Source organism: Alligator sinensis, unplaced genomic scaffold (assembly GCF_000455745.1).
Source record: "Alligator sinensis unplaced genomic scaffold, ASM45574v1 scaffold83_1, whole genome shotgun sequence".
NCBI lineage: Eukaryota > Metazoa > Chordata > Crocodylia > Alligatoridae > Alligator > Alligator sinensis.
Window position 1 is genome coordinate 1,902,460 of NW_005842043.1, and position 25,501 is coordinate 1,927,960.

The following is a 25,501-nucleotide window of genomic DNA, read 5'->3' on the forward strand; positions in this document are numbered from 1 at the left end:
ACAGCACTTGACGCTAATGTTTTATAGTGTCTCCTGTGCCAACATTAAACTAGCTCAGTCATACTTAATATGTGAGGTCTGCAAGATCACAGTCCAGGTTTTTTAGTTGTAATTTTGATAGGGTCAGTGTACACCTGAAAACATTAGTAGATTAGAAATCATCACAGACTCACCCCAAAAGCTGGATTAATTTTGGAGTTCATCATTCCAAGTTGTGTGTAGTTTTATCATTTTTGTGTGTGTACATAAAATGTTTTTGGTACAAGCATAATTTGCATTGGCAATAGGATGTTAGATTAACTATTCCTCCAGACAGTACTATTCACACTCTCAGAAGGAGTAATCTCTGGGAATTTGCATTTGGAATGGCTATGCATATTGGTTAGCCAATTGCATATTGTGTGTGATAGTGTATACATGAATGGAGACCCATCCCCGCCCAAAATTGCAGTTTACATTTCAAATGGGGGAAGCCCTTAACTGAAAAGAGTCTCCTCAGAAATTAATCTCTTTTGAAGAACAAATAGCTGAGGCAATTGGATTAGTGGTGTGTAGGTCTGAGAAGATGTAAATATTTCTTAGATCTCATTGTAAATTAGAAACACTTGGCCTACCATAGATGCACATAAGGGGGAGAAAGTCATCTGCATAATGTACACGTACTTCCCAAGAATTGAAAAGAATATTGATTTGTAGATAAAGTCCAATGCTTAAGGATTGCCTTGAGAGAAAGTTCTACTACACCTATCTCTAGTAGGGTGATTTAGTCCCCCAGCTGGCAGAACCTGGGTTGTGCAAGTTGAGAAGCTTGTCGTAGTGATGCAGTATGACGTAAAAATACCTTTGTACTTGTGCCAGGTTTAGTTAGGAAACAGATTTGTCTTGAGATTAACATCCTTCTAGCCTGTTTTTTGTTATTGTTTTACACACTTAATGAACATTTTGAACTTGGTTTAAATACTGATTAGTGCAGAGCCTTTTGCTGCTCTTCAGTCTCAGGTTATTTAAAACTATTTGAGAGGAATGTATTTCATTTATATAGTTCACATATAGGAGGATTAAAATGGGGCACAGCCAACCAGATGTCATCAGGAAAGATTGTTTAAAAAATATTACCTTTTTCAAAGTGTAGTTTCACTACACATTTTGTATATCCAGCACTGTGAGAGTATAAAATCATATTTGTCTCATATTTTTATTACTAAATATACTGTGAATCTGAGCTACAGTAAAAGTTGTATTATCCGGCATCCACGGGGAATGGGGACTGCCAGTTTAATCAAATATACGGGTTATCTGAAAGGCGTCTTTTCCTGTTTCCGCCACTGCCTCTCCTGCCACGTCCAGTGTGCCACCAGGGCTTTCATTCCCTGGTATCAGTGTGCTGGGGGACCGGGCGGAGGCCCCGTGCAGGCTTTGCCCTGGGCTGTGGTTCAAAGTCGGTGAAGTGGGACTTGGCAAAACCGGAAGTGCCATGGTGGGACTTCTGGTTTCATGTTTGCTATGTCGATCGGCATGCCGGTTAATAAAATGCCAGATAACGCAGCTTTTGCTGTATTTAGAATATTTCACACAAGGGTTCTGAATCTGATGGGAACTATTGAGGCAGGGAGAGTGCCACCATTGCACCTTGCTTTCTTAAAGGAATTAAATAGGGGTGCAAAGGATAAAGGTTTTCTCAGCCAATACTGATGGCCAATTATTAACCAGCCATATCAACCGATACTGATAGCCAATTTACAGGAATGCAGCCTGGCAGCTTGGAGAGCAGCATCCGACCAGTAAGTGTGGTGGAGGGGACAAGGGGGAGGGAAGAGGCATGGGGGGGCAGATCAAGGCTCCCATGGTGCAGGAGGGAGTGGGATGGGCAGGGGTGCTTCCCCCTGCTGTGCGCACCCCTGAGGAGGCATTGGGGGCATTTGGTCCCCCGGATTTGTACATGGAGCAAGAGTGGGCTACCCATTGTGGGCTCAGGACCAGGGGCTTGGGTCAGGCAGGGTGGGTAGCAGTGATGCTGAGAGGGTTGGCTACAGGGAATTTGTCTATAGCCCACTTGTAGCCATTCCTCCCAGTGCTGCTTCCTCCCTGCCAGGAAGAGGCTGGTGTTGAGCCTGCAGTGGGCAGCCTGCCCTCACCCCATGCAAAAATTCCAGGGGGATATGCCCCTAATGTCTCCCTCGTGGGTGCACAGAATGGGGGGGAGCTGCCTCCCCCCCCCCCCCCCCCCCCCCCATAAAGTTGTGGAAAAATGTGGATGTTGGGGTTTTTAAAAATCAGAGAATTTGGGAATGGGGGATGGTTAACAGACAAAATCAGAATCCCTGATGATTACTCCTCTCCCACCCCCGCACCGGCCACCCATACACACACTACGTGGCTCCATCCTGCTCCTGGGGTCTCATTCACAACCCCGGCTGGGCAGCCCCTGCCCCACTCCCTCCCTCACTGTCAGGGCCTTGATCTGCAACCCCATGCCCCTAGCTCCTCCGTCCATTCTCCCCCCACTCCCTCCCACACGCACAGGCTTACTGGCAGGAGGCTGCTCTCCAAGGTGTTGGACTGCATTTCTGTCTGTGGCTCCATCCTGCTCCTGGGGTCTCATTCACAACCCCGGCTGGGCAGCCCCTGCCCCACTCCCTCCCTCACTGTCAGGGCCTTGATCTGCAACCCCATGCCCCTAGCTCCTCCGTCCATTCTCCCCCCACTCCCTCCCACACGCACAGGCTTACTGGCAGGAGGCTGCTCTCCAAGGTGTTGGACTGCATTTCTGTCTGTGTACATGCATGCGGCATTTATTGGACATTATCAGCGACACTGGCCAAAAATAGCTGATTGCCAATAATGTTAATTTCCCTTCTGTCAGTGCCAATCCAATATGCCACCGATATATCAGTGCACCTCTACAATTAAGTGCCTAACTCTCCAGCATACAGTTCCACCCTGTGACTCCTGATCTAACATAGATGCTTAAGTTTTGGAGGAGGGGTGGGATTTAATATGCATCCTGGTCCTGGGCATTTCCTATGGTTTAGCTCTTTTCAATGAGTGGACTGTTGTGATTCCCATTCTTAAGCTTTTAACTTTCCCTGTGTCATCTTTGAAGAGTTTATAGGAGCATAAGAGTGATGTTGTAGTGATTGCTGTCTAGAAATCACACAAGAGGCAAGTATTTCTTAGAATGGTCTCTTATATTGAGCCATCTACGTAGTTAAGATAAAATGAAGCTTTCAGATGCAAGATATTCTTCCTTAGGTCTCTGATCACAGGTGATCCAGGCACAGCAGAGTGGAAGACAGCAGAGGGCAGGGTGCAAGGAAGATTATCTGGGGTGGCAGACATACAGTTAGAGGAAAAGCTGATTATTGGGAGAATCAATGCCCACCAAAAGGGAGGAAGGTCATTTTCATCTTTCCTGTGTAAAATTAGTTTAGGAATTTAGTAAAATAATTAAGAATCTAACTCAAGGCTATGGATTCTACTACAGGGGCCAGATATGAAAAAGCTGAGTATTACAACCATTCATTGGCAGACCTAAAGTTTTGAAAAGTGGGGTGGGGGGGAGGAAGATGGGGGTGTAAATGTTGTGGTTCCATAGTTTCATAGTAGCTAGGGTCAGGAGGGACCTGAACAGATCATCTAGCCTGACCCCCTGCCTCTCCCAAGACGTAAGCATCTATGTTAGATCAGGAGTCACAGGCTGGAACTGTGTGCTGGAGAGTTAGGCACTTAATTGTAGAGGTGCACAGATATATCGGTGGCATATTGGATTGGCACTGACAGAAGGGAAATTAACATTATTGGCAATCAGCTATTTTTGGCCAGTGTAGCTGATAATGTGGTGCTTCATCTCATATAACATCACTTACTTTTCTTCATTTAGAAAGAAACAAAAAGCTTTACTAATAAGCTAAGGGCTTAGGGCTATATTTTTAGTTTAAGATTGAAGCAAAAGGAAAAACTTTTTTGAAATGTACATTAATTTGTTATATTATGTATTATCTATAAAAACACAACAAACTAGGCAAGAGAATCCAACAATATTATTTCATTAGTCCTGTAGTCATTAGCATTAAGGCTGCTTGCAGATGTTTAAAAAGAAAACCCCAAAAACCCGTTTTACCAGACGAAGCAGTGCATTTGTTCAACCTGGCTCTTCAGCATCTGTATAGAGCAAGTGCTTCAGGAGGCTTTTTGGTGCTTTTATCTAATAGCAGATTCAATCAGCTATTAGATAAAAGCCCCACTAAAACGCCTGATCTATGCAGACATTGGGCGAGCCAGTTGCAACTAATGCACTGCCTCTTCTGGGCATGTGCTGGGTTTGGTGCAGGAGCAAGCCAAGTTTAAAGTCATGCACTGTTTTGTTTTTTTGTTTTTTTTAAATGTCTGTAAGCAGCCTAAATGTACATCTTTTTTTAGAATCATAGAATTATATCCAGCCTGCTTGAGCGTCTTGACATTGCATCCATTGCTTCACCGAAAGTTATTTCCACACACAAGTTAATATTCACCTGAGTTAACATTTCCATGCTAGACTGAATGTTTCTAGTTACAGCTAAAAACAGTTTGTGGGGCTGTGAAATAGGAGCTACATTACCAGTACAGATAACAGAACAGAGTTGTAGAAGAAGGATATCTTCATTAATGGAACCATTAAAGACCACGAAACAGAAGACAGGATCGGTAACATTTAGGAATGAAGAGTTAAAAAGGAATCGGGTAGATTATAAGGAGCCATGAAGTCATTCGACTCATCACTGCTCTAAATGATTTTAAACTTTGGGTGGACCAGGAATCAAAAGGGAAAAGGGGGATGACTGCACCACTGCACTTGCCCCAGATCCGCCCCTGCAACACTTAAGGCCCTTTGTGAATCTAGAGCTTAGTTCTCGCCTTATGATAAAAGGTCCTGTGACCACAGAAGAGCACTGATTGGAGCTGCTGAAAGGTCATACTTACCACCTGCCAGATGAACATTTGAGATGCAGTGATACTTTCTTTTTTATTACTATTAAGTTTTCACAACCCAGAAATTGAGGAAATAGTGTGCCTGGTTGAAGCTATAAAAGAATTTCAGGAGGGGAGAATAGGATTACATGATATAGACCTAGTGTCTGGCTAACCAAAGTAATTCTTGTATTTTAGCAAAAGCCATGGAATTATCTTTGAACAGTAATGGTAAGTGGGTTAGTTTACGTTGCTACTGTGAAAAATGGTATCAATGAGCAGCACAATGTCTCCTAATATATTCTGAATCATTGCTTCAATAGTGAATTTAGAAGAGTACCCCTTAGAGAATCATAAATGCAACTTTCAAGAACAGAGCTGGTTTGAATTGCAGGATCTTAAAAACTCACAGGACAGAGTATTCCAAACTGTTAAGTTAACCAAATTATCTAACCACCTGTATATATGTAAAATGAATTATAGCCTATGACTTTTAATGCAAGACATTGAGTAATGGAGTAGAACATGTCCAACTTTCCGTGATTTCTTCCTGTTCCTCAAGGTCTTTTGCTGCTATAAAGTTCAAACATTGTTTTCATAGTAGTGATGATGAGGTAGTTCCTAGCATACTGTGAACATTCAGATACACATCTGTTAACTTGCATAGGAATTTTGCTAGATTCTGCTTACAGATTTTAGGGACCCTCCTGGTGTTAATTTTAACTGGCTTTTCAGAACTAAAACTGCTTGTTTATGATTGAGATAAACAACACCATTAAGCCACCTAATTAAGCCTCTCCTGGATGTCTTGAATATGGAACCTTAAATTCTAAACCAGATTGATATGAGATGGTCTTAAATGTACATAGCTAAATAATAGCGTTGACTATTTTGCAAGATATTTTTATCATTCAGCCAAAGTGAATGAGATGCTGAAAACCTGGCTCTCTTAGTGAAGAAGTTGGGACTCGGGTGCAGAGACAAATGCAAGGCACGTGTGTAACTGGTAAATAGAGACTGGAAATAGTTCAGCTTGTCTGTTCAATAATTGACAGTTTTTATTATGAGAACATAATGAAACTGGCAAAGGAATGATAAGTGTCAGGTTGCTGAAGGACAGGTGTAATAGTCAATTGGGAATAGATTTGTAGCACAGTTTTTAGGCGTGTCTTCTGGATTGTACTATATAGAGGGTGCGTCTACACATGCACAGTTACTGCAAAGTAACCTAAGTTACTGCACAGTACAGGCACATGTCTACACATGCATGCCCATATTGTACAGTAACTATAGTGACTTTTATGCCGAGTTGGGCATAAGTTTGCTACCTGCATCATGCAGGTAGCAAATTTATGCCCACTTAGTTACCGAGCAGTAAGGTACGTATAGATGCCTTACTGCACAGTAACGCTGTGTGTGTGTTCTGACTTGGGAGTAACTTTACTCCCAAGTTGGAGCATGCACAGCATTACTGTGCAGTACCACCTACACATGTAGACGCTGGTCTAAAAGCCGCAGTAAGTTACTGCATAGTAAATGTATGTATAGATACACCCAGAGAGTACTCTATAAAGTAAGGGTGGGCAAAATACAGCCCACGGGCTGGCTATGGCCCACCAGGCCATTCTATCTGGCCTGTGGGGCCCCTAAAAAATTTAGAAAATGTAATATTTATCTGCCCCGGCTGCCTATCATGCAGTCCTTGATGGCTTCCCCAAACTCAGTGAGCATCCCCCTGTCCGAAATAATTTCCCACCCCTGCTATATAGGCACAGCAACACTATTCTTCATGTGCTAAACCCAGAAAAGACAGATGCCTTCATAGTGGTGCTATGTGCTTTCCAGTTAGCAGACCCTGAGCCTAAGAGCTTAGGAACCTAGTGGTGCTCTAAAGGGAGCTACATAACATTGTTTTCCAGAATTTAATATTGGTGGACTGAGCTTGTTATGCCTCACTGCAGTGCTTCTAAGCAGAGTCCAGAAAGAAATTGGAATTGAACCAAATTTCATTTGGACTTGACTTCAATCAAAATGACTGTAAGAATCAAAATCTTGTTTTAAGGCTTATGTTACTAGCTATGGAATATCAAAGTCGATTTACATGAGGGTTATAATAGACTTAAATGTGTCACTTAAAATTTTTATATAATTATCTCGCTATACATTATCTGTCATGCTGCACAAGAAATTTAATAATAAAAAAACCTTTCAGATCAAATTTTTACACCAAAGCATGATCTCCAATACATAGTATAACCTCAGACTAAACTAATTGAATTAAATTTAGTTAGTTCAGATTTTTATAATTGCAAATAACATCAGGATTTGGCAATAGGATTTGTTCAGACCACCCTACCCCTACCTTTTCAGAGCAGATTGCAGTCTTTAATGTGTGAATTTTGTTGTTTTTGAGCAACAAGTTGCATAATGCAGATTTTCTGGCTGATGAAGAACTATCCAGCAATAACTTGAGATGGTGGTCATTCAGGAGGTCACCCCACTTACTTGTGACTCTGACTGAAGTAGATCAAAAGTTATTCTGGAATGGAAACATTGCAACTATTGGTCTCCTGTTGAAAGAACATTTTTATGCACACACCGCTTGGTTCTAGACATACCTACTCTTAAACTTACCCACCATGAAAATTAATGCTACTTTCTTAGCCTTTAAACTTCCAAACTGGCATAACATAGTAATTTGGGGATGATGCAGAAAAAGAGAGCATGTGTATACCATCTCCAACCATGCTAGAGAATAAAAGTGTGACACCTGCCTCTTCTACTCACTCCTGCTCTGTACAAATAAAATGTAACCTGGCAGTCATTAGAGTGGCACTGGGCATGTACTAATAAGTACAACTGACTGAAAGCCTGGGAATGAGACTAGGCAAAAAAAATCTAAACATATTTTTTCAACATTTGGCAGACAGCATAGGTACGAGTGGGTGGCGTTGCATGATTTTTCATGGTGGTACACTATAGAACAAGCACAGGTGGTAAAGGAATGTTAAGAATTGCACATGGCATCTTAATGCAAGTGATTGGTTTCAGACATCTCTAGATCTGCTGGACCATTATATTGTCAGATTTTCATGAGAGTGTATATCTATATAAAAGAATTAAGCTGTTTGGTTTCAGATGTCCATGGAAATTCCAAATACAAAGGCTGTATCAACAGGAATAGAGGAGGTAAGGGTAAGCTTGAAATCTTGGCAGCTGTGTAGAATGAAATATTAGAGGACTAGTCCAACAAAACCACATCTTTGAAATGATAAACATGAAACATGAAAAAATTCATAATATCTGCTTTTCCCCAATTCTGACATTAACTACAGCATACTTGAGAGAGAGAGAGAGAACATACATAGTTTGACCAGATGTGATTTCATAACTATATCCAATACATTTTCTCTTCAGTCATTTGAGAAATAATAACTGAGTCCAGTTTTCTCTATCATCCATAAGTACTAAATTATGTGTGGTATAGTAAGAGATTCCATACACTTGTTTGAATAGTCCCTTAAAAGCTAGCTTGTTTTGTTGTAAGTGTATATACTGTCTGACAGATTATCATAGAAAGGAAAATCTACCCAAGAAAAATAAGTTATGTACTTATTGTGTTCTGCAGTTCTTTGCGAGAGTCTTGGCAATATAATTCACACACATTTTAATACTTAATGAAGTTTTATGTGTTGCTTTATGTACGGGATAACTAAAGGTTTCTTTAATATTTTTTCCTTTTGCTGCAGAGGCAAACAAACACCACAGTGTCATCTTTCCCCTGTTAGGAAGGTAGTGGTGTTATGATGTGATGACTAACTCTTGTTAGTTTTTATGTTCAGATCTAACTGGAAAGAAAACTATGCATGACCTGCAGTGTGGTGTTTTTGACATAAAAGACACAAAGGCCTTTGTTAAACGAAACAAGAAAAGAATTCCTGTTCAGAAACCAGAAAAATAATAATTACTATAGATTGTACAAATAAATCTTATTTTGGGAATATACATTTTGTCTGTCATATCTTATCTGGCAGGCAATGAAAGTGGGAGTGAGACAGACTGACACACTTAGCTCTCAGCAAACATACAAGAAGTGCCAAGTTAGATGTAGAAACCAGGTGGTGGTGGTGATGGAGGTGCATGTGTGTCAGAGCAGGGCTGGGGGGAGGAGTGGCTGAAGGGATTGTGTTTATTATTTGAACTGTTGGGACGAGTTGTGGGGAAAGTATTTGGAATTTGGCAGGTACAATTTGTATGTGTTGTATTTGGAAACTACCCTGTTATCTTCGTACATTTTTCCATGTTGCTGTCAAACTTCTATACTGTGTTTGAAAAAAAAGATTTTTAGGGAACTAAACTATGTTGTAAATACACATTCGATCTGAGTAGTAACCAAAATGACAGAAATAAACTATAGTATTGTTGCAATAGTTGCTTCTGACTTAAACTTGTGAATGAAGCTGAATCAAAAAATAAACCTTGGGAAGGATGAGAGCTAAGGGTGGGACAGTAAATTCCTTGTTAAAGTACATTCTTTTGTTACATAAATAACTCGTAAGTTCATAACTCCAAGGATTTAGATAAAAATTAACAAGCTGAGAAGTAAAGAGGGGGAACCAAAAATCCAATGTGTGGTGCAGAAAATTGTTAAAGATATGCACTAAATAAATATAGCAATTATTCAATGAGATCTTTGCAGATTTTAAGATAAAATCACTCAGTAAACCAAGAAATTAAGATATTAAGAATCTTATTTTAAGCAATAGGTATTGTAGAACAACTGCTCTTGCCATTTGTTGAACACTATTATAAGTATTCTCTCTCAAATTAATAGATTTGGAATAAGCATATTTACATGGACTTTACAATTTTTTTTTACGAGACACTGCTAATAAAAAGTAGATGGTTATTAGTATGTTAACCCTTTGGAACTCATGTGGTTCTCTGTTTGGCCAACTGATCAATACATGAAAAACTTCCCAGGAAACATAAAAAATAGTCATATGAAGCTGATCCAAACCCTGAGGTAAATCATGTACAGGGATCTTTTGCTGTGCTCATCCAACTAATCTGACAGTCTGGGAGCATATATTGTTAAATGGAAAGTCAGCTTTTTTCCAGGAAAAAAAATTGTAAAACTAGAATGTGTTTCATATGATGAACAACTGTCCTCTATAAATATAGAGAACTATTTGCAGAGATGCTGCCTAAAACTAGCAGACTAGCTTCCTAATGTTTCCTCCAAACTTCTCTTCTGCAATCTGTGTTCTAGCCTCCAAAATCTGTGGAGTTTTCTACTGAGTTTGCTATTAAGATCAACACTGAAATACCTATCCAGTAGAGGTGTGCCAAATGGGCTGTATTTGATTCAGATGAGGATTTGGCCCGAATCAGGGACAGTGATTCGATTTGTTGATTCGGATCACTGTCCCCATTCAATTTGGCTGAATCCAAATCTGAAGATTTAATGCTGATTCAGAGTGTCGGGCGGTCACCGGGTACAGACGTGTACCCCTATGTCCTGCTGACATTCACTGGCCCCTCGGGATGGCTGTGCCCCTACGGTCGAGCTGGGTGAGATCTGGTGCCCTTTCTTTTCCCGCCTGCCACAACTTTGATGATAAAAAGAGATTCACAAAATGGAGGTGGTGACTACCTGTCTCACGCCCGGATCAATTATAGGGGCTGCCCCCAATGCCCGAAGTCCAAAACCAGAATTGAAGAAAGGACCAACTTAAAACCAACCTTCTACTTTCTTTCAGTTTTAGTTTTTGGGGTTTTTTTTTTTTCTTTCGCTGAAGTCCTATGACCATTGTCCTTTTCTTCTTCTGGGTGTCTTCAAGGTCTGGTTCCAGTTGCCTGGGGCAGTTAACCCAGGAGTCTTCAGCGGTTTACTTTCTCCACCCTGGACTCCTCCCGGATACTTTAAATCAGGACCGCAACAGGCTTAATTGCCAGTGCACGCCACTTAACAAGGAGGGGAATTCCCTCCGGAGTGATCAGCTAGGAAGGGGCACAGTTCTTGCTGCTCAGGGTTTTCAGCCCATCCCAGTCTCAGTCGTGGAGCTCCTCTGAGTTCATGCTTCCCTTCTCTTCTTGGGAGAATGCATGGCCCTGATCTGGGCTCTTTAGCCAGCAGGGAGACATCGAAGGGGGGGGGGGGGAAAAGACGAGGAAAAAAAAAACAAACCCCGCAGCAAGTGGTTCAGGCAGATCCGCCACCTCTGCTGCACCTAGGGTCTTTCCCTGATCTGCCTTCCACCGCCTGGCCTCTTCCACCCTCCTCTTCACTCCCGCGGCAAGGGTGCCACCGCCTCTTCGGGGGTCTGACCAAGGGCTTACCTGATCTTCTCCGTCTTCGCCTCGCATCTACAGCTCCCAGGCTCCTCTCCTCTCCTCCTCCACCGTCGTCTTTCTCCCCCTTTCCCTGGTTCCACCTCCTGCCTCCAGATATTGCCCACAGTGCAGATTGGCCCCAATCCGCTTCACCTGTTGAGGAGGTAAAGACGGACAGGTGCAGACGGGGAGCTCCCATCGTAGAGTGGATGTCGTAACGTGGTGCGGTCGATCTCCCTGGTCGGGGACACACTCTAGGTGAATGCCCTCTGGGATTTCTCACAGAGAATCAGTGATTTGGCCAAAGACACAGCTTTAAATGTTTTTTCTACATACCTCGAGATACCGGGTGTGGCTCGTGAATGCTGTGATGGTGGGACGGATGGAGTATCTCAAAGGAGTGTGGGGGGGCCTCCCATGTGCTCAGCGGCAAACCTGGAAGTGGACCAGAAGTACTTCCGGTCTCACCTGGCTCACCTGTCAGCCGCGGGGGGACCCCAGCTGCCCCTCCAGACTCAGGAGGCACCAGTTGGGGGAGCAGGGGATGGGTCCCCTGCGTGCTCTCCAGCGGACCCAGAAATGCTTCTGGTCCACTTCTGGGTCTCGTCCAGCCGTGGCTCGTGCCCAGCCCCGCTTCGCGCCCGAGCCTGACCGACCCAGCCCTTAGAGCCAATCCTTATCCTGAAGTTACGGATCCGGCTTGCCGACTTCCCTTACCTACATTGTTCTAACATGCCAGAGACTGTTCACCTTGGAGACTGTTCACCTTCTGGGTCTGCTGCTGAGTGCACTGGGGACCCCCCCACCCACGCTCCTGTGGGTTGTTTAAACACGCATGCGCGCGCACACACACCATAAAAATCTCTTAGTAAAAATGAAAGTAAATTTCATTTTATATCATACAAATGTTCTGACACCTCCAAATATAGTTTTATGTTTGTTTCCTGTTTGATATTTTGAGCATCGCTATATAAAAATGTTAATTAGCTTATTTTGTAAGGGGAACCTAAGGTTGTACGTACACATTCGGATGATCTGGAAATATACTTCCGGGCTTTTTCTCCTGGTAGAAGAATATACCCAGAGTGCCTTAACAGGCATTCAAATGCTGCTGAAATGCAGAGTTTTCTGGGATCTATGGATCCAAGGGGCCCTTGGGCATACAACTCAAGTATGCTCTGTAGGCTTCTTCAGTCTGCTTGATGACAGGGCAGCCCTGATTCGTTTACCCAGATTGCTCAAGTTCAGCCTGTGTCTCCCTGCACAATGTGTCGTCTGCTCCCAGTTTGGCTGGAGGAGAAGAATCTAGTCTGAATGACACACTGTTTCCCTGGGGCAGGACCAAAGCACCCTGGGGTGCTGGAGGACAGTGCTGTGACATTTGTGCTCTCAGGAGTGATTTAACCTTTGTTGTTTCTAGATTATTTTTCTTCAGGGGTGGCCATTTTTGTTCTAGGAGAAAAATCCTAAACATCTGTGCACTCATAGTTTCTTCTGGGAGAGCAACAACTCTCCCAGGATAAACCGAATGCATGTGGCCAAAGATGTTCAGCTTCAAAAGTGGGGTAAAAGATCCTATGAATTGGAATGTTCCATTTCTATTTTTAAAAACTTCCTGCAAAATGGATTCTATCAATAAGCTTTTAAACTGAATTAATGTTGGCTGAGTGTGACATGCTACCAAATCAAAATTTGACATGCAAAAAAGTTAAGTTATAGGATATTTTGTTAACCACTTAATGCCCCCACAGCATTTTTTTTAGGGACAGTGATAAAGTCCATATCTTCAGTCTATCCTTACATATGTTGTATTCATTATGCAAAAATTATCTTTTAGTGGCCCTATTCCACTCCCAAAAACAAGCAACACCCCTTCCCCCCCCAAGGTTTAAACAGCTTAAGAACTATAGGGGAACAGTTTAGTCGCAACTAAATTTATAATTTTATTTTTAAATAAAATACAGACATCCAAGACTTCATATAATTTCTCCATGCGACTTCTCCAAGATTTCATGCACTGCAGCACTTCATGCACTAATTTCTTGCATCAGTAACTATCTGATGCAGTCAACAGTTTGCAATACACTGGAAATTTTATATATTTATAATGAAGCAATCAAGGCATTTTTCATAGGATTTCTGGTTATCTAAAGGGTTTTGGAGTTCAGTTATGCCTTCTGTTAATCTTCAGTATTAAGTTTATTTGAACGTTTCAGTTACTGTAATTTGAGAAAATAAAATAAAACTTTCTATGGATCTGTGTGTTATTACAAAGTAAAGACTGTAAGGACTAAGTACAACAATGCTAAGTTGGGAACTCAAAACCATTTTTTTCAGCTACTCAAACTTTCATTTAAAATTGGTCCAGTAAAATTAAAACAAAGACTGTACCGCCAAACTGAAACAAGCTGTTCCCAGGAACACAATACTTGGATAAACCTATGCTACCTTGAATTTTGTATTTTTCACATTTGGTGAAAAAACAGTATAATGCCTACAATCTAACTGCATCTTTAAATATTGAGGCCACCCTTCCATAATACATTGCTGCTCTTTTATGTTATGTTATCCTAGTCCAAAACATGCGAATGTATGATTTTTGAGCATTTTATAATTTCCAGACAATCAAAATGAAGTGAAAATTCTGGGTATATTTTTTAAAAGAGCAAATAATGAGTTAAACTTGCATCTGGCTGAGCAAGGAACAAAAATCAGTATGTATGTACTCTACAATGTATCAAGGCTACAATGTATCAAGAGGTTACAATGTATCAAGGGGTTCCACATAAAGCCTATGGCCAAATGATTGAAACTTCAACTAAAATAGCTTTGTAGGTATAAGATGCAATGCTAAGTGCTATTGTTAGAGGAGGAGTTGCAGAACTATTACACCAAATAGTGAGCTTATGACCCCAAAGGTTCAGTGATCTACTTTTGAGTTATGAGCATGCTCAGTTGAGGGCATGAGTTTTGGAGGGAAAAATCCTGAGGTGAATGTCACTTACACAGCCAAAAATGTCAAATGCAAATGAGCGTGCTTTGTATAGGAAGCATGAGTGCTCTGTGCATGGGTGTGTGATTGGCTTTGTGTGTATCATGGGTGACTGGTGCCTCCTGAATCGGGGGGGGGGGGGGGGGGCGTTGCCTCCGCGCGCCCAGCCAGTCAGTGACCGGTGGGGGAGTTCCCCCCCCATGGTCAATCCTACCGACTGGGGAGGGGGGCTCGTGGTCAACCCTGCCAACCCACAAGTGACAGCAGCGCACTGCTGGCACTTCCAGGTGCACCACTGACACCTCTGAGTGAATGCGATTGGCCACTGGGGGACCACAGGGATCACTTCTCCTGGTGCCCCCACTCCCCAGCCAGCGCTCTCAGGGGGGGCACCAGTGCTCTCAGGGGGACCCCCTACATGTTGGGACTGGTGTGTGATTGACAGGTGACAGTGGAAGGAGTATAAAAGGGAAAGGTTTGAGGTCTGGGTCTTCTTTTTTTCTCTCCCTCATCTTGTCTTGAGTAAGCGTCTGGAGCGAGCAAGGGCCCAGAACCGCCTGACTCCTCCGTTCATCTGCGTGTTTGTGGCTTCAGTCAGTGTCAGAGTGCAAGTACAAGGGATCGTAGACCAGTTGGGTCTGAGCAGAGTGGGTGATAGCTGAGGCAGGTAATCCCCTTTGTGTGTGTGTGTATGATAAGAGGTTGGTGAGAGCTGGGGCAGCCAATATCCCCTCTCCATACAGGTGTGTGTGGTCCCTTGGGAACTACTGTTACAGTTCAAATTACACTTTGATTGACTCTTAAGGGGGTCTGAAAAAATAATTGGACTGCCCGTCACAATGCTCTAATTGGAGACCCCCCAGGTTATGATTTTCAAAGCTTACAAGGGTGCAGGCTCTCACCTCATGTGGAAGGGGCTCCCTTTCAGTCATGGTGCTAGTCAGTTTGGTGCCACCAAGCCTATAAGTATATTAGGATTGTCGTCCCCAGACGGAGCACTTTACACGTCTCAATGTTGAACTTCATCTGGTTTTGATCCATCCAATTTGCCAACCTGTCTAGGTCTGCCTGTATATGCAGCCTGTTTTCAAGTGTGACCACGCTCCCCCAGAACCTGGTATTGTTCATGAACTTGGCCTGTGAGCTCTTCACCCCCACATCCAAATCATTGATAAAGATGTTGAAAAGCACTGGACCAAGCACAGACCCCTGAGGGACACCACTGGCCACTGCTCAGCAGGATGAGACAGATCCATTCATTAGAACTCTCTGGGTCCTACCCCACAGCCAGCATCCTACCCACCTGACTGTCAAGCAGTTAAGCCCACAATCCTCCAATTTTCCCGTGAGAACATCATGGCATACCAGAGTATGGGGGGGGCACATAGATGAGAGAGGGATACCATATTTACTTTAATCCAAGATGAGGATTTTTTTTCCTCCAGACAACATGGGACAAAAAACCCTTAATCTTGGATTCAAGTACCAGCCCAGGGCAAATGACAGGTCAGCTCTGTCTTTGGCCCTGGCCTCAGGGCTGAAGCCAGATCTGAGCTGCTCCCTGCCTTGGGTTGAACAGGCTCATTTGGTGGGAGAGAGACCACACAACTAGGTGGAGTTTTGGGGAGACTTCAGGGGGAAGGGGAGACTGTAGCCTGCACCCTTACCTTGTTAGCATTATTTAGCTGTGCAGTAATGTGTGTGTAGTATATCCAATCCAAAAAAAGTACATATACAGGCTTTTACATGCTGCTTGCATACTGTATTACAAAGGGAGCTATATGAAAAGGTAGCCCTCTGAAAAAAAACACTGCATGTCTTCTAAAGGTTCGTGTTTTCAGATGGACATTACAGCAAGTGAATCGGAGAGTACAGTTTGAATTTCCAGTGCTGCATGCCCCCTCCCCCCCCCCCCACATCACCTGGATCAAGCCCACTGTCCTTGCCCCCTTTCAGCCTGGATTGGGCCTGCCATGGGTTCCAACCCCCACCCCCCCAGTACCTCCACCCCTAGGGCTACTTCTTTGACTCTTCGGGTTTCTCCCTTTTCATCCCACAACTTGGGGCTCCTCCCCACCCCTGTATCTCCCAGTTTACCTGCAACTCCTAGCATGTCCCAGCAGAGCAATCAGAGAAGGGGATCCTGATGCTGTGATTCCTCTCTGGGCTGAGCCCAGTCCAGAGAGCGACAGCAGCAGGGCAGGTTCTTATTCCCTACTTGCTCCTCTGGGATACTGCCAGGAGCTGCAGGTAAGCCAGGAGACATGGGGGGAGGGGAGCAGGGAGGGAGCCACAAGGGTTGGGGGGAAAAGGGAGGGAGGGAGAGCAAGTGGCACAGAGGGAGCCCTGGGGCTCAGAGGGATGAGGGGGGCAGTGGTGGGCCTATTGCAGGCCTACAGGGGGGCGTAGCCCCCACCACACCCATGGATCAGGGCTATGCCCGCCCATTACCCCAGATCCTAACTTAGTCCCATTTCCCCCCCCCAGAGTACCCCCCTCCTGTCCACAGCTCCTGGATGTCCTGCAGCTCTCAATGGAGTGAGAAGGAAAGGGGAACTTGGGGGCAGAGGGGGAGCCCTGGGGGTAGGATAGAGAGAGAGTTCCAAGGAGCAAGGGGAGGGAAGCCTGGGACCAGGAGGTCAGAGGGGAAATCCTGAGGGACGGGGGGCAGACGGGAGAGACCTAGGTTCTGGAAAGTACCTGGAGTGGGAGGGGCAGGGGGATTCTTACCTTTAGGTGCTCTTCTGGCTGCCCTCGGTGTCACTGTGGTGAAAGACAAGGGGGGTGTGGTAATATGACAATCTTATCATCTTAGGCTGTATGTGAAATTGGCAGAATCTCTAGGCTTGTGAATTGAATTACTGAAATGAGTAGACAAAGCAGATGATTTTTTGGAGATAAAATGATGCAGTTGCTTCATGTTTACAAGAAGACAAGAGGAGAAAGAAATTGAATGGACATAGCAGGACATGAGGAACCTCCTAAAGGCAGTGAAAGGGTGGAACAGTATTAAAACTTGTTTCAGTGATCCAGGCATATAACTGTCTGGATTTGCTTCTGTTTTGAGAAATCCTATTTTCCAAAAATTTGGGAAAACTGAAGGTATCTGGACTTGTAAGAAGTGTTTTTGAATATGTAATTCAAGAAAGGAAGATGATTCTTGTCATGTCACATATATATCAAAAACAGTTCTCTGTAATTCCCATTTGGTGTTCACACAAGAAAAGGCTCCAGAAAACCAAGTTGTGATGTAGTGAATCAAACAGTACTTGTGTATTAATAATGTTCATATACCAGCCTATATATTTACACGTTGTCTGTTTTCTTTTATGTGTTCAGTGACTAACAAGAAACCAACTCAGGCATCTATTACAAAAGTCAAACAGTTTGAAGGTTCCACATCCTTTGTAAGGAGATCCCAGTGGATGCTTGAGCAGCTTTGTCAAGTCAACGGTATAGACCCAAATAGGGTGAGTATATTGTGCGATTTTTGGAGAGAATCATTTAATTTAATAGGGGTTTTTCCCCCTTTTATTGTCAAGGCTCAAAGACATTGTGTTTACTATCAGAGGGACCCTTTTAAACTAATGACTACTCCCATTGCTTCTACCTCACACGAATGGTCAAAGACAACTTTTGGTTTTTATGTGCCAGTGTATAATCAAAGTACACTCAAAGTGCCCATATTTAAGTGGACACGGTTCTTTGGGTGAATCTGATAACTTTTATTAGACCAACTTAAATAGTTGGAAAACAATTAAAGAAAGCTTTCAGGTTCAAAAAACCCTTCGTCAGGCTAAGGAAGTTTCAGCAGTTGGTGTGTGCTCTTCCTAGATGGATGCACCAACTACTGAAACATTCTTAGCCTGAAAAAGATTCACCCAAAGAACCTTGTCTGCCTATGTCCTTAGACCAACACGACTACAACCTACACCCATATTTAAGTGTTAACTTTTGAATGTCCTTGGAGGACTATACCTTTTCTCCCAATTTTAGTATGAAGGATTGGAATGGGCTAAGCTAAATGTCATTTTTCTTCTTCATTCCTACTCTTCTGTTTGCCTTGACTTCTAAAAAGAAAAATACCTGTCTTTTGTCACTCAATCTCCAATAAAGGAGAAGCTTGCTTTTATTGGCCTTCATGTCATCACAGAGCCATGATCAGTATAGAGTATGGAGCTCTGTATTCCCAGGTGGTACTTCCAGTAAGACTGAGCAATACTGGGGATATTGCTTCAGGAGTATGAGATGAACAGCTTATGAAAGTGGATCTGCCAATAAATCTTAACTGCAGTTCCCCCTTACAAACTGCCCCTGTTCATAAAACTGGCAGTGACGGTGTAAAACTCTGTTGTCCCAGCAAGTAAAGATGCAGTTTTCACAGTGGTAAAATTATTTGTTTGAGGTTTTCTCCTCTCAAAACTTCTGAGTTGTTTCTTACCCCAGTGTAAAGCATATGATATCTGTCTGTGGTGAGTCTGCACCAAACAGATTCATGCACAATAAATTTAATTAGGCTGAAATCTTAAGATAAAATATTTTATAACCAGGGATCTGGGTTTTTCATTTCCCATGGAAAAACAGAAAACCATGGATTTCCTGTTTTTATCAGAGAAAACACAGATTTTTCCTTTTAGTAGAGAAACCTGCAATTTTCCCGCTTTTGCAAAGAGCTGTGCAGGCGGGCAGAGTTCCAGCCTGCAAGAGCTAATTGCAGAAAGGGCGGGAAACTCTGCCTGAAGGGGGAGGGAGAGAGGGAAGGGCAGGGCCTGAGGCTCTTGCTCACCCAGTTTGGATCAGGCTTGAATCAGACTCACTTTCCTTCTGGGAGACTGTGAGATAAGTGGGGCACTGGCAGGGCTGGAATGAAAGCTGGCTGTGGGAAACTGCTTTGAGGGGTGCAGCCACACGCTGCTGCCCTCGTTCCAGCCCTGTGTGCAGGAGGCACATCGCCAGGGCAGCACGGGACAAGCAGCAGCAGGGAAATCCCTGCGCGGTTCCACTGCTGTTTACCAGGCTGGGTCATGCCTACCTGGCTGGGGAGAAAAGCAGGGACCAGCAGAGCCATGCGGAGAAGCTGCTAGCCGCTGTTTTCTGCCACCGTGCTTCTCTCCCCCACGGCCTCTGCAGTCTTGCAGGCACGACCCAGCATGGCAGGCAGCAGCAGAGCCATGCGGGGATCTCCTTGCCATTACCCCGCCTCCTCTTCCCCCTTGCTGCCCTGGGGACGCACCTCCAGCGCCTGCCACTGCTTTGAGGGGTGCAGCCCCATGCGCAGGAGGCACGTCACCAGGTCAGCGCATGGCGGGCAGCAGCAGGGAGATCTCCATGCGACTCTGCTGCTGCCGGGTCATGCCTGCAGGTCTGGGGAGGCCCCAGGGGAAAGAAGCAGGGAGCAGTGGAGCCATGTGGAGAAGCTGCTCACTGCTGTTCCCTGCTGCCCTACTTTTCTTCCCTGGGGCCTCCCCAGCCCAACAGGCATGACCAGGTGCAGCAGGCAGCAAAGGAACCACATGGGGATTACTCACTGCTGCTCACCCTGTGCTGCTCTGGTGACACACCTCCAGTGCCTGCTGCTGCTTTGAGGGGAACAGCCCCATGCCACTTCCCTCATTGCAGCCCCACGCACAGGAGGCGCGTTGTCGGGGAAGCACAAGGTGATCAGTGGTAAAATTCCTGCACAGGTCCTCTGTCCCCAGTCATGCCAGGTCAGGATTTTTTTTGGTTTTTTAGCAGAGAATTTTTTATTTTTTTTTAGCAGACAATCTGTCATCTTTTTATCATGGAAAACCAGGATCCCTGTTTATAACACTTGATTAGACTTTAACGTAAGAAAAATAGAGAGCTGTGGATCTAACTTGCATCTTGTGGCCATAACTGATCAGTATGAAGTAAACGTGTTCATTATAAAATCATGCACTCTTATTGTTAAAATACATTCTGATTCTTCAAAGCAACATTCCAGTTGGTTTATTTTTAATGACCTTTGTACCAACTCATGTCAATCTATGTTGGCATCTGTTTTTCTTTTTTTGAAAAACCAAATAAAACAATCCATAGAATCATTATAAATTAAATGTATGCTATAGAGGGAAGGTATTAGAGCCTGCTGAATGGGTGCTGAGATGGAAGAGAGAGGGGACCAGGAGAGAGGGAATAGTTTGAAGCCCTCAATCCTAAGCTGCCAGACTGTTTCAATCGCTTTCAAAATTACTTATAAATATATTCAAACAAGTAGGACATAATAAACATTCTTTCTCTCTTTTTTGACTATCAGAAACTATTGTTACAGGACACATGCTGGGGTGTTAGGGTTTTTTTTTCCCCCCTTTTATCCCCACTGTTCATGAATACACTATTTAATGTCCTATTATGTTTTGTTGCTGTATATAAACTTATATTATCATAGTTTCCCATAAATATAAATAGGTATGTTCCAGACTATAGGAGGAAGGAATCTGATAATGACCTGATGAAGTATTTTTATAGTTGACATAGTCTGTGGTGTTTGCTTATAATTTGTAGATCGACTGGCATTCAAGGAAATTCCAGAGTAGTACAATCTATTAAGACACATAATAAGGCACAGAAACTGGTAACTGGAATTATAGTTTTGTTCCATATGTCACTTTCTCCTTTATGAGCCCAGATCTGCGGCTGAATCGCATATTTCATAAGATACTGCTGCCAAATAATCAATGTTGCATTGCTTCGCCTCACAAAAAAGGGAAAGAAACCATAATGCATTATGGAAAAGATGCCATCCAACTAAGAATTGCAATCCTTGGAGAAGGAAGGGACCAAGTTGTTTATTTAATGCAGTGCATTAGCCCTTATTGTCACCTGACACATTCCTAGAACACTTTTTTGCTGAAAACTTGAATTTACTTATGGAATTTTCCTGTGGAAAAGTATGTTGCTTCTGTAGGCATCAATGGGAGACAAAAGCATCAGAGCAGCTGTATAATTATTTTACATAGTTTTTTTTAAAGTACTCATTCTTTCTACCAATTTTTAAAAATACCATCATTAATACTAATTTGTTTTTTATTCCTTAGGATTCCCCAGAGTTTGATTTACTATTTGAAAATGCTTTTGACCAATGGGTAGCAAGCACAGCTTCTGAAAAGTGCACATTCTTTCAGATTCTTCATCACACTTGTCAGCGGTACCTTACAGACAAGAAGCCAGAATTTATCAACTGCCAATCGAAAATACTGGGAGGTGAGTAGATCAAAATTGAAATACTTAAATATAGTACAGCACTTTCTACATGAATCAATAATCTGTCTATATATTTTTTTCTTAATATGCATTAGTGGAATAAAAAATGTTCAAGCAGTCAGAGCATGTATTTGGTGGATTCTGCAGCTAAAAACAGTTTTGTGTGTTTGCACAAGGGAAGAATTTATGTTTAGTCGCCGTAGAATTCTTTCTGATGCAATTACTGATAATGCTAACCATTGAATTAAGAGCTGACATTGGTCATTTTAAATAGCTGGTTTACTCAGCAGAATAAGAAGTCACTCAACTGAAGGATTTTGCAGAATTTTACCCTATAAGGAAGTGAAATTATAACTTTCATAGTACAACTTTTCTGTTTCCACCTCCTACATCCCCCAATTTTAATTTGTTTTTCTTGAAAGCAACAAGACAAATAAGTATTGTTCTTTTTTTTTTGTACTGCCTCCTTTTCTCTCAGTTCTTCAGAGCGCTGAGTTAGAAGTCTGAAAAACGAGTTCCTTTCTTCATTGATTTTGTTCTTTTCCATTTAGCAAACATTGATTTTTTTTTTTCCTTGTGCTCCTGAAAGAGCTAAATTAAAATAGCTGTTGTTAAACAATAACTTCTTTTGTTTGTTCAGAGCCAAAACATCTTTGTTCCTTAGCATTATTACATTCAGCACAGTTGTATGGAGTGTCTGTCTGAATTAGCGAGTTGCTGCATGAGAGAGAGCACTTTCTGAATAATTTGTGACTTTTTTTTTTTTAATACCTTGTTGCAGATACTTGTGGAATGAGCCCTGGTGACATATATCTGGCCGCTGGCACACCTTAACTTAATGGCATGATGGCATCTATACCCCAATCCCAACAGTTGCACCTCTTGCCATGCCACACATGTATGGCAGTATGGATGATTTGGGGTTGGGGATCAGATCTCAACCATGCCATTACTACTTGTCAGTGCAGGGGAAGCAGTCAGGATCATGAAGTCAGTCAAACTTGGAGTGGTATGATTCTGGGGCTGGGACAGCCAATCAGCTGTTCAGCAGTTCCTGCCCAGGAATCGCACCAGAGCCAGTTCAAGATTCTGTTGGGATCCACAGGCCTGAGACCGGCAATTAGCTGATTGTGGGGCCCAGCTTCAGGACCACATGCGTGGCAGTTCCAGAGCCCCACCATACGACCAGCATTAAGCTGCATTGCAGGAACTGCACCATGTATCCCATTTAAGGCATGATGGAAACCAGCCACAAAAATATTATACATACTTTGTGAAATAATGTTGTGGCTTACTTCCCATTTGATTATATCATTAATGTTAGTATTTAAAATGGGGTTAACTAGTTAATCACGTCTTAAGCATAATTTCTGCCAGAGAACAAAGACAAAGTATAAGAGCCCCAGTCATCCAATCTGAATTGAGCTGCTTTCAATACAGAGCACAATTTAAGAGGTGTGAGTTTATTCAATTTATGTACTTCTCTCATTTTTGAGGCGATTTGTGTTTGACCAGTGCATGAGCTTGAGCAACCTTACAGCTCTTCTAATTTACTGTAATCATCAATGGCCGAATATCACTAAAAAAGCAGGGTGCTTTGGCCTTTTCCCCTCCTATGGTGGAGATTGGAGAAGTGGGTCATTGCCTGCTTCTGGCAAGAATTCTTGTAGGTGATATCTCTCGTTGACCCAACTGCATGGTTGGGATGGACATAGGCAAGCTTTTGGATATCACAGTACCCTTCCTCAGGCCTTTGGGTTAGAAGTAGGTATTTTTATCTAACCCAGGGATTTTCATACCTCAGTATATTTTCGTATTCAGTGATTTAATAGTGCCACCTTACTATATATATCATTGTTCTTTTTTCAAATAAGTTATGGAATTTAAAATGCTGATGAAGATCCAGAATTGTTTTCCAAGTTGTATGCTTTTATAAGTCGCATCAATATTGCTTATAAACCCATGTGATTTTGATCTCCTCTGAATGGAGTTATATGAGGGTGTTACAGAAAGTATTGTCAATTTTGAAATAAAACCATTTGGTGTGCGTTGATCATTTACTGGACCACATCGCTTCTCTATATAGTTGTAAATGTTCAACAGTGTCATCAGTGTTCACTGCTGCTGTGTAGATTTCCACTCTGTGCACAAAAAGTGCCATTACTTTCTTACAAATTGGCATTTAAAAGTGGAGGTTCATAAAGACTTCAGTGTCCAAAACTTTAATAGCTCAGTAAAGAAATTTTCTTTTGGATGGGATGACAGTTGTCTTTCAACTTGCTAAATATCAAAGGTGGATTGGGAAATTGTCATGTAAAGATACATGCCTTTTTATCATCTCTACTAGCCTGTAATCTATGGACCTATGACATGTGCTAAGTGTGTTCTTTAATCCAAAAATAGAACTCATGAAGGCCTTCTTTATTACATTTTTTCCTATGGAAACCTTTTACACTGGATGAAGTTAAACTTCCATGGAAAAAAAAAAAAAGTCTCTGTTTTGATAAAACAGATCACTTGTTTCCAGCCAGCCTAACCAAAAGGCACTATTTAACCATGGTAAAAATATTCTCCTCTTTACTTTCTTGTTCTATTTTAATTTGCCAAGTCCAGATGCAGAGTGCTAAATATCCAGTTTCTTTTCAGGGATTCAAGAATCTGTTGCCTCTTTTTAGCATATAATTACTAGCTTCTGATGATACAGAAATGTTCCTTTCTATTAAACTGGGCAGAACTTGTCCCTAATGTCAAAGCTTGCTTGTTTCTCTAATATTTCTGATGCTAGCGTTTTAGCTATTCTTCCTCCCTCTTATTTCTCCCCACCACAAGAAATGAACACTGAAGCCTTACCAAGGTTTAACATAATGAGTTTCACTTCCTTTTCCAATTTTGTACTCAAAGCATCCTACCTTTTCTCTTAATGTTAATATTTTGGGATTCCTCTACAGCTCTAATATTTTCTAGGGTTTTATTTACTCACCATGTTTGACATCTGTTTTATATATATATATAAATAAAAAGTAGACCAAACTAGTAATATCCAATTTCAAAGCATATCCATAAAGCATTTCTTGAGTGACACATCAGTGGCGTTGCTGAGTGATAGGTTCCATTTGCCAGGATCATTTTACCAATTGATCATTTATTAATATCTTAGTGGTTCATGGATGCACAGTAGCATTCATGCCAGGTCTGCTTTTCCCCCAAACACTGAACCTAACTCACAGGAGCACCAACCTTGGGATCTCCATTTTTTTTCAAGTTCCGTTTCCCCATGTTACCTTTTTTAGTTGTAGACTAAAAATCATTACTTTTCCGACAATATTGTATAGATTTTTCTTCATGGATCCCCAAGATTTACCAGTAGACCAAGTAAATGTATGCCTACATATCTGAGTCTTTTATTGTTCTTTTTTGTTGCCTCAGGAAAAAAAAAATTCTTAAAGACTACCCAGTGAAATGAGTCCAGAGCAATACTAAAAAATGGAAAAGATTCAGTGATTTTTAAAGGATGTTCCAAAAATACCAGTCCTCGTAGAAACATCTAATTTTTAAATAGCCTATACCACAATTAAGCACTCTTGTTCAGTGGCTTTTTGGAGGGTCGGGGTGCCATCTTGGAATCAGAAAAAAACAAAATTGTACACTAAAAGTCAAACACCTACTATAACATATTTTAATTTTATTACAAAAATATTTTTATCATGATTTGTGTTTGCATAGTGTATATAGGGGTGATTCCATAAAACTCAAAAATAAATTCTTAGTTTGTATATTGTGTGGTATGTGTAGGGTGGGTGTGCGTGGGGGTGTATGGGTGATGGATAGGGGTGTGTATGGTGGGGGTGGAAAAAATCCCCCTCTGTAGAAATCCACTTTTTTTCTCTGTCCTGCCTTGGGACATCCTGCACCCCTCTCCCCTTTCACCTGTGTGCTATTTGATTTTAACTTGGTCATCTACGTGACCAAGAGAGAGAAATTCATGAGGGAGCGGGGAGCTCA

General features: G+C 42.4%; 1 protein-coding gene across 5 annotated transcripts in view; it reads left to right on the top strand.

Annotated features, from left to right (window-relative positions):
* Positions 1–25,501, top strand: part of STXBP6 (syntaxin binding protein 6) — a 255,513-nt gene that overhangs the window by 149,946 nt on the left and 80,066 nt on the right. For 4 of the 5 annotated variants that reach the window (XM_006022728.3, XM_006022729.3, XM_025203082.1 and 1 more), the window contains 2 exons: positions 17,615–17,745; positions 21,334–21,499. In XM_006022728.3, the coding sequence (XP_006022790.1) occupies positions 17,615–17,745; positions 21,334–21,499 (297 nt within the window). The remainder of the gene's footprint in view (positions 1–17,614; positions 17,746–21,333; positions 21,500–25,501) is intronic. The other variant, XM_014519508.2, reaches the window with a different exon arrangement.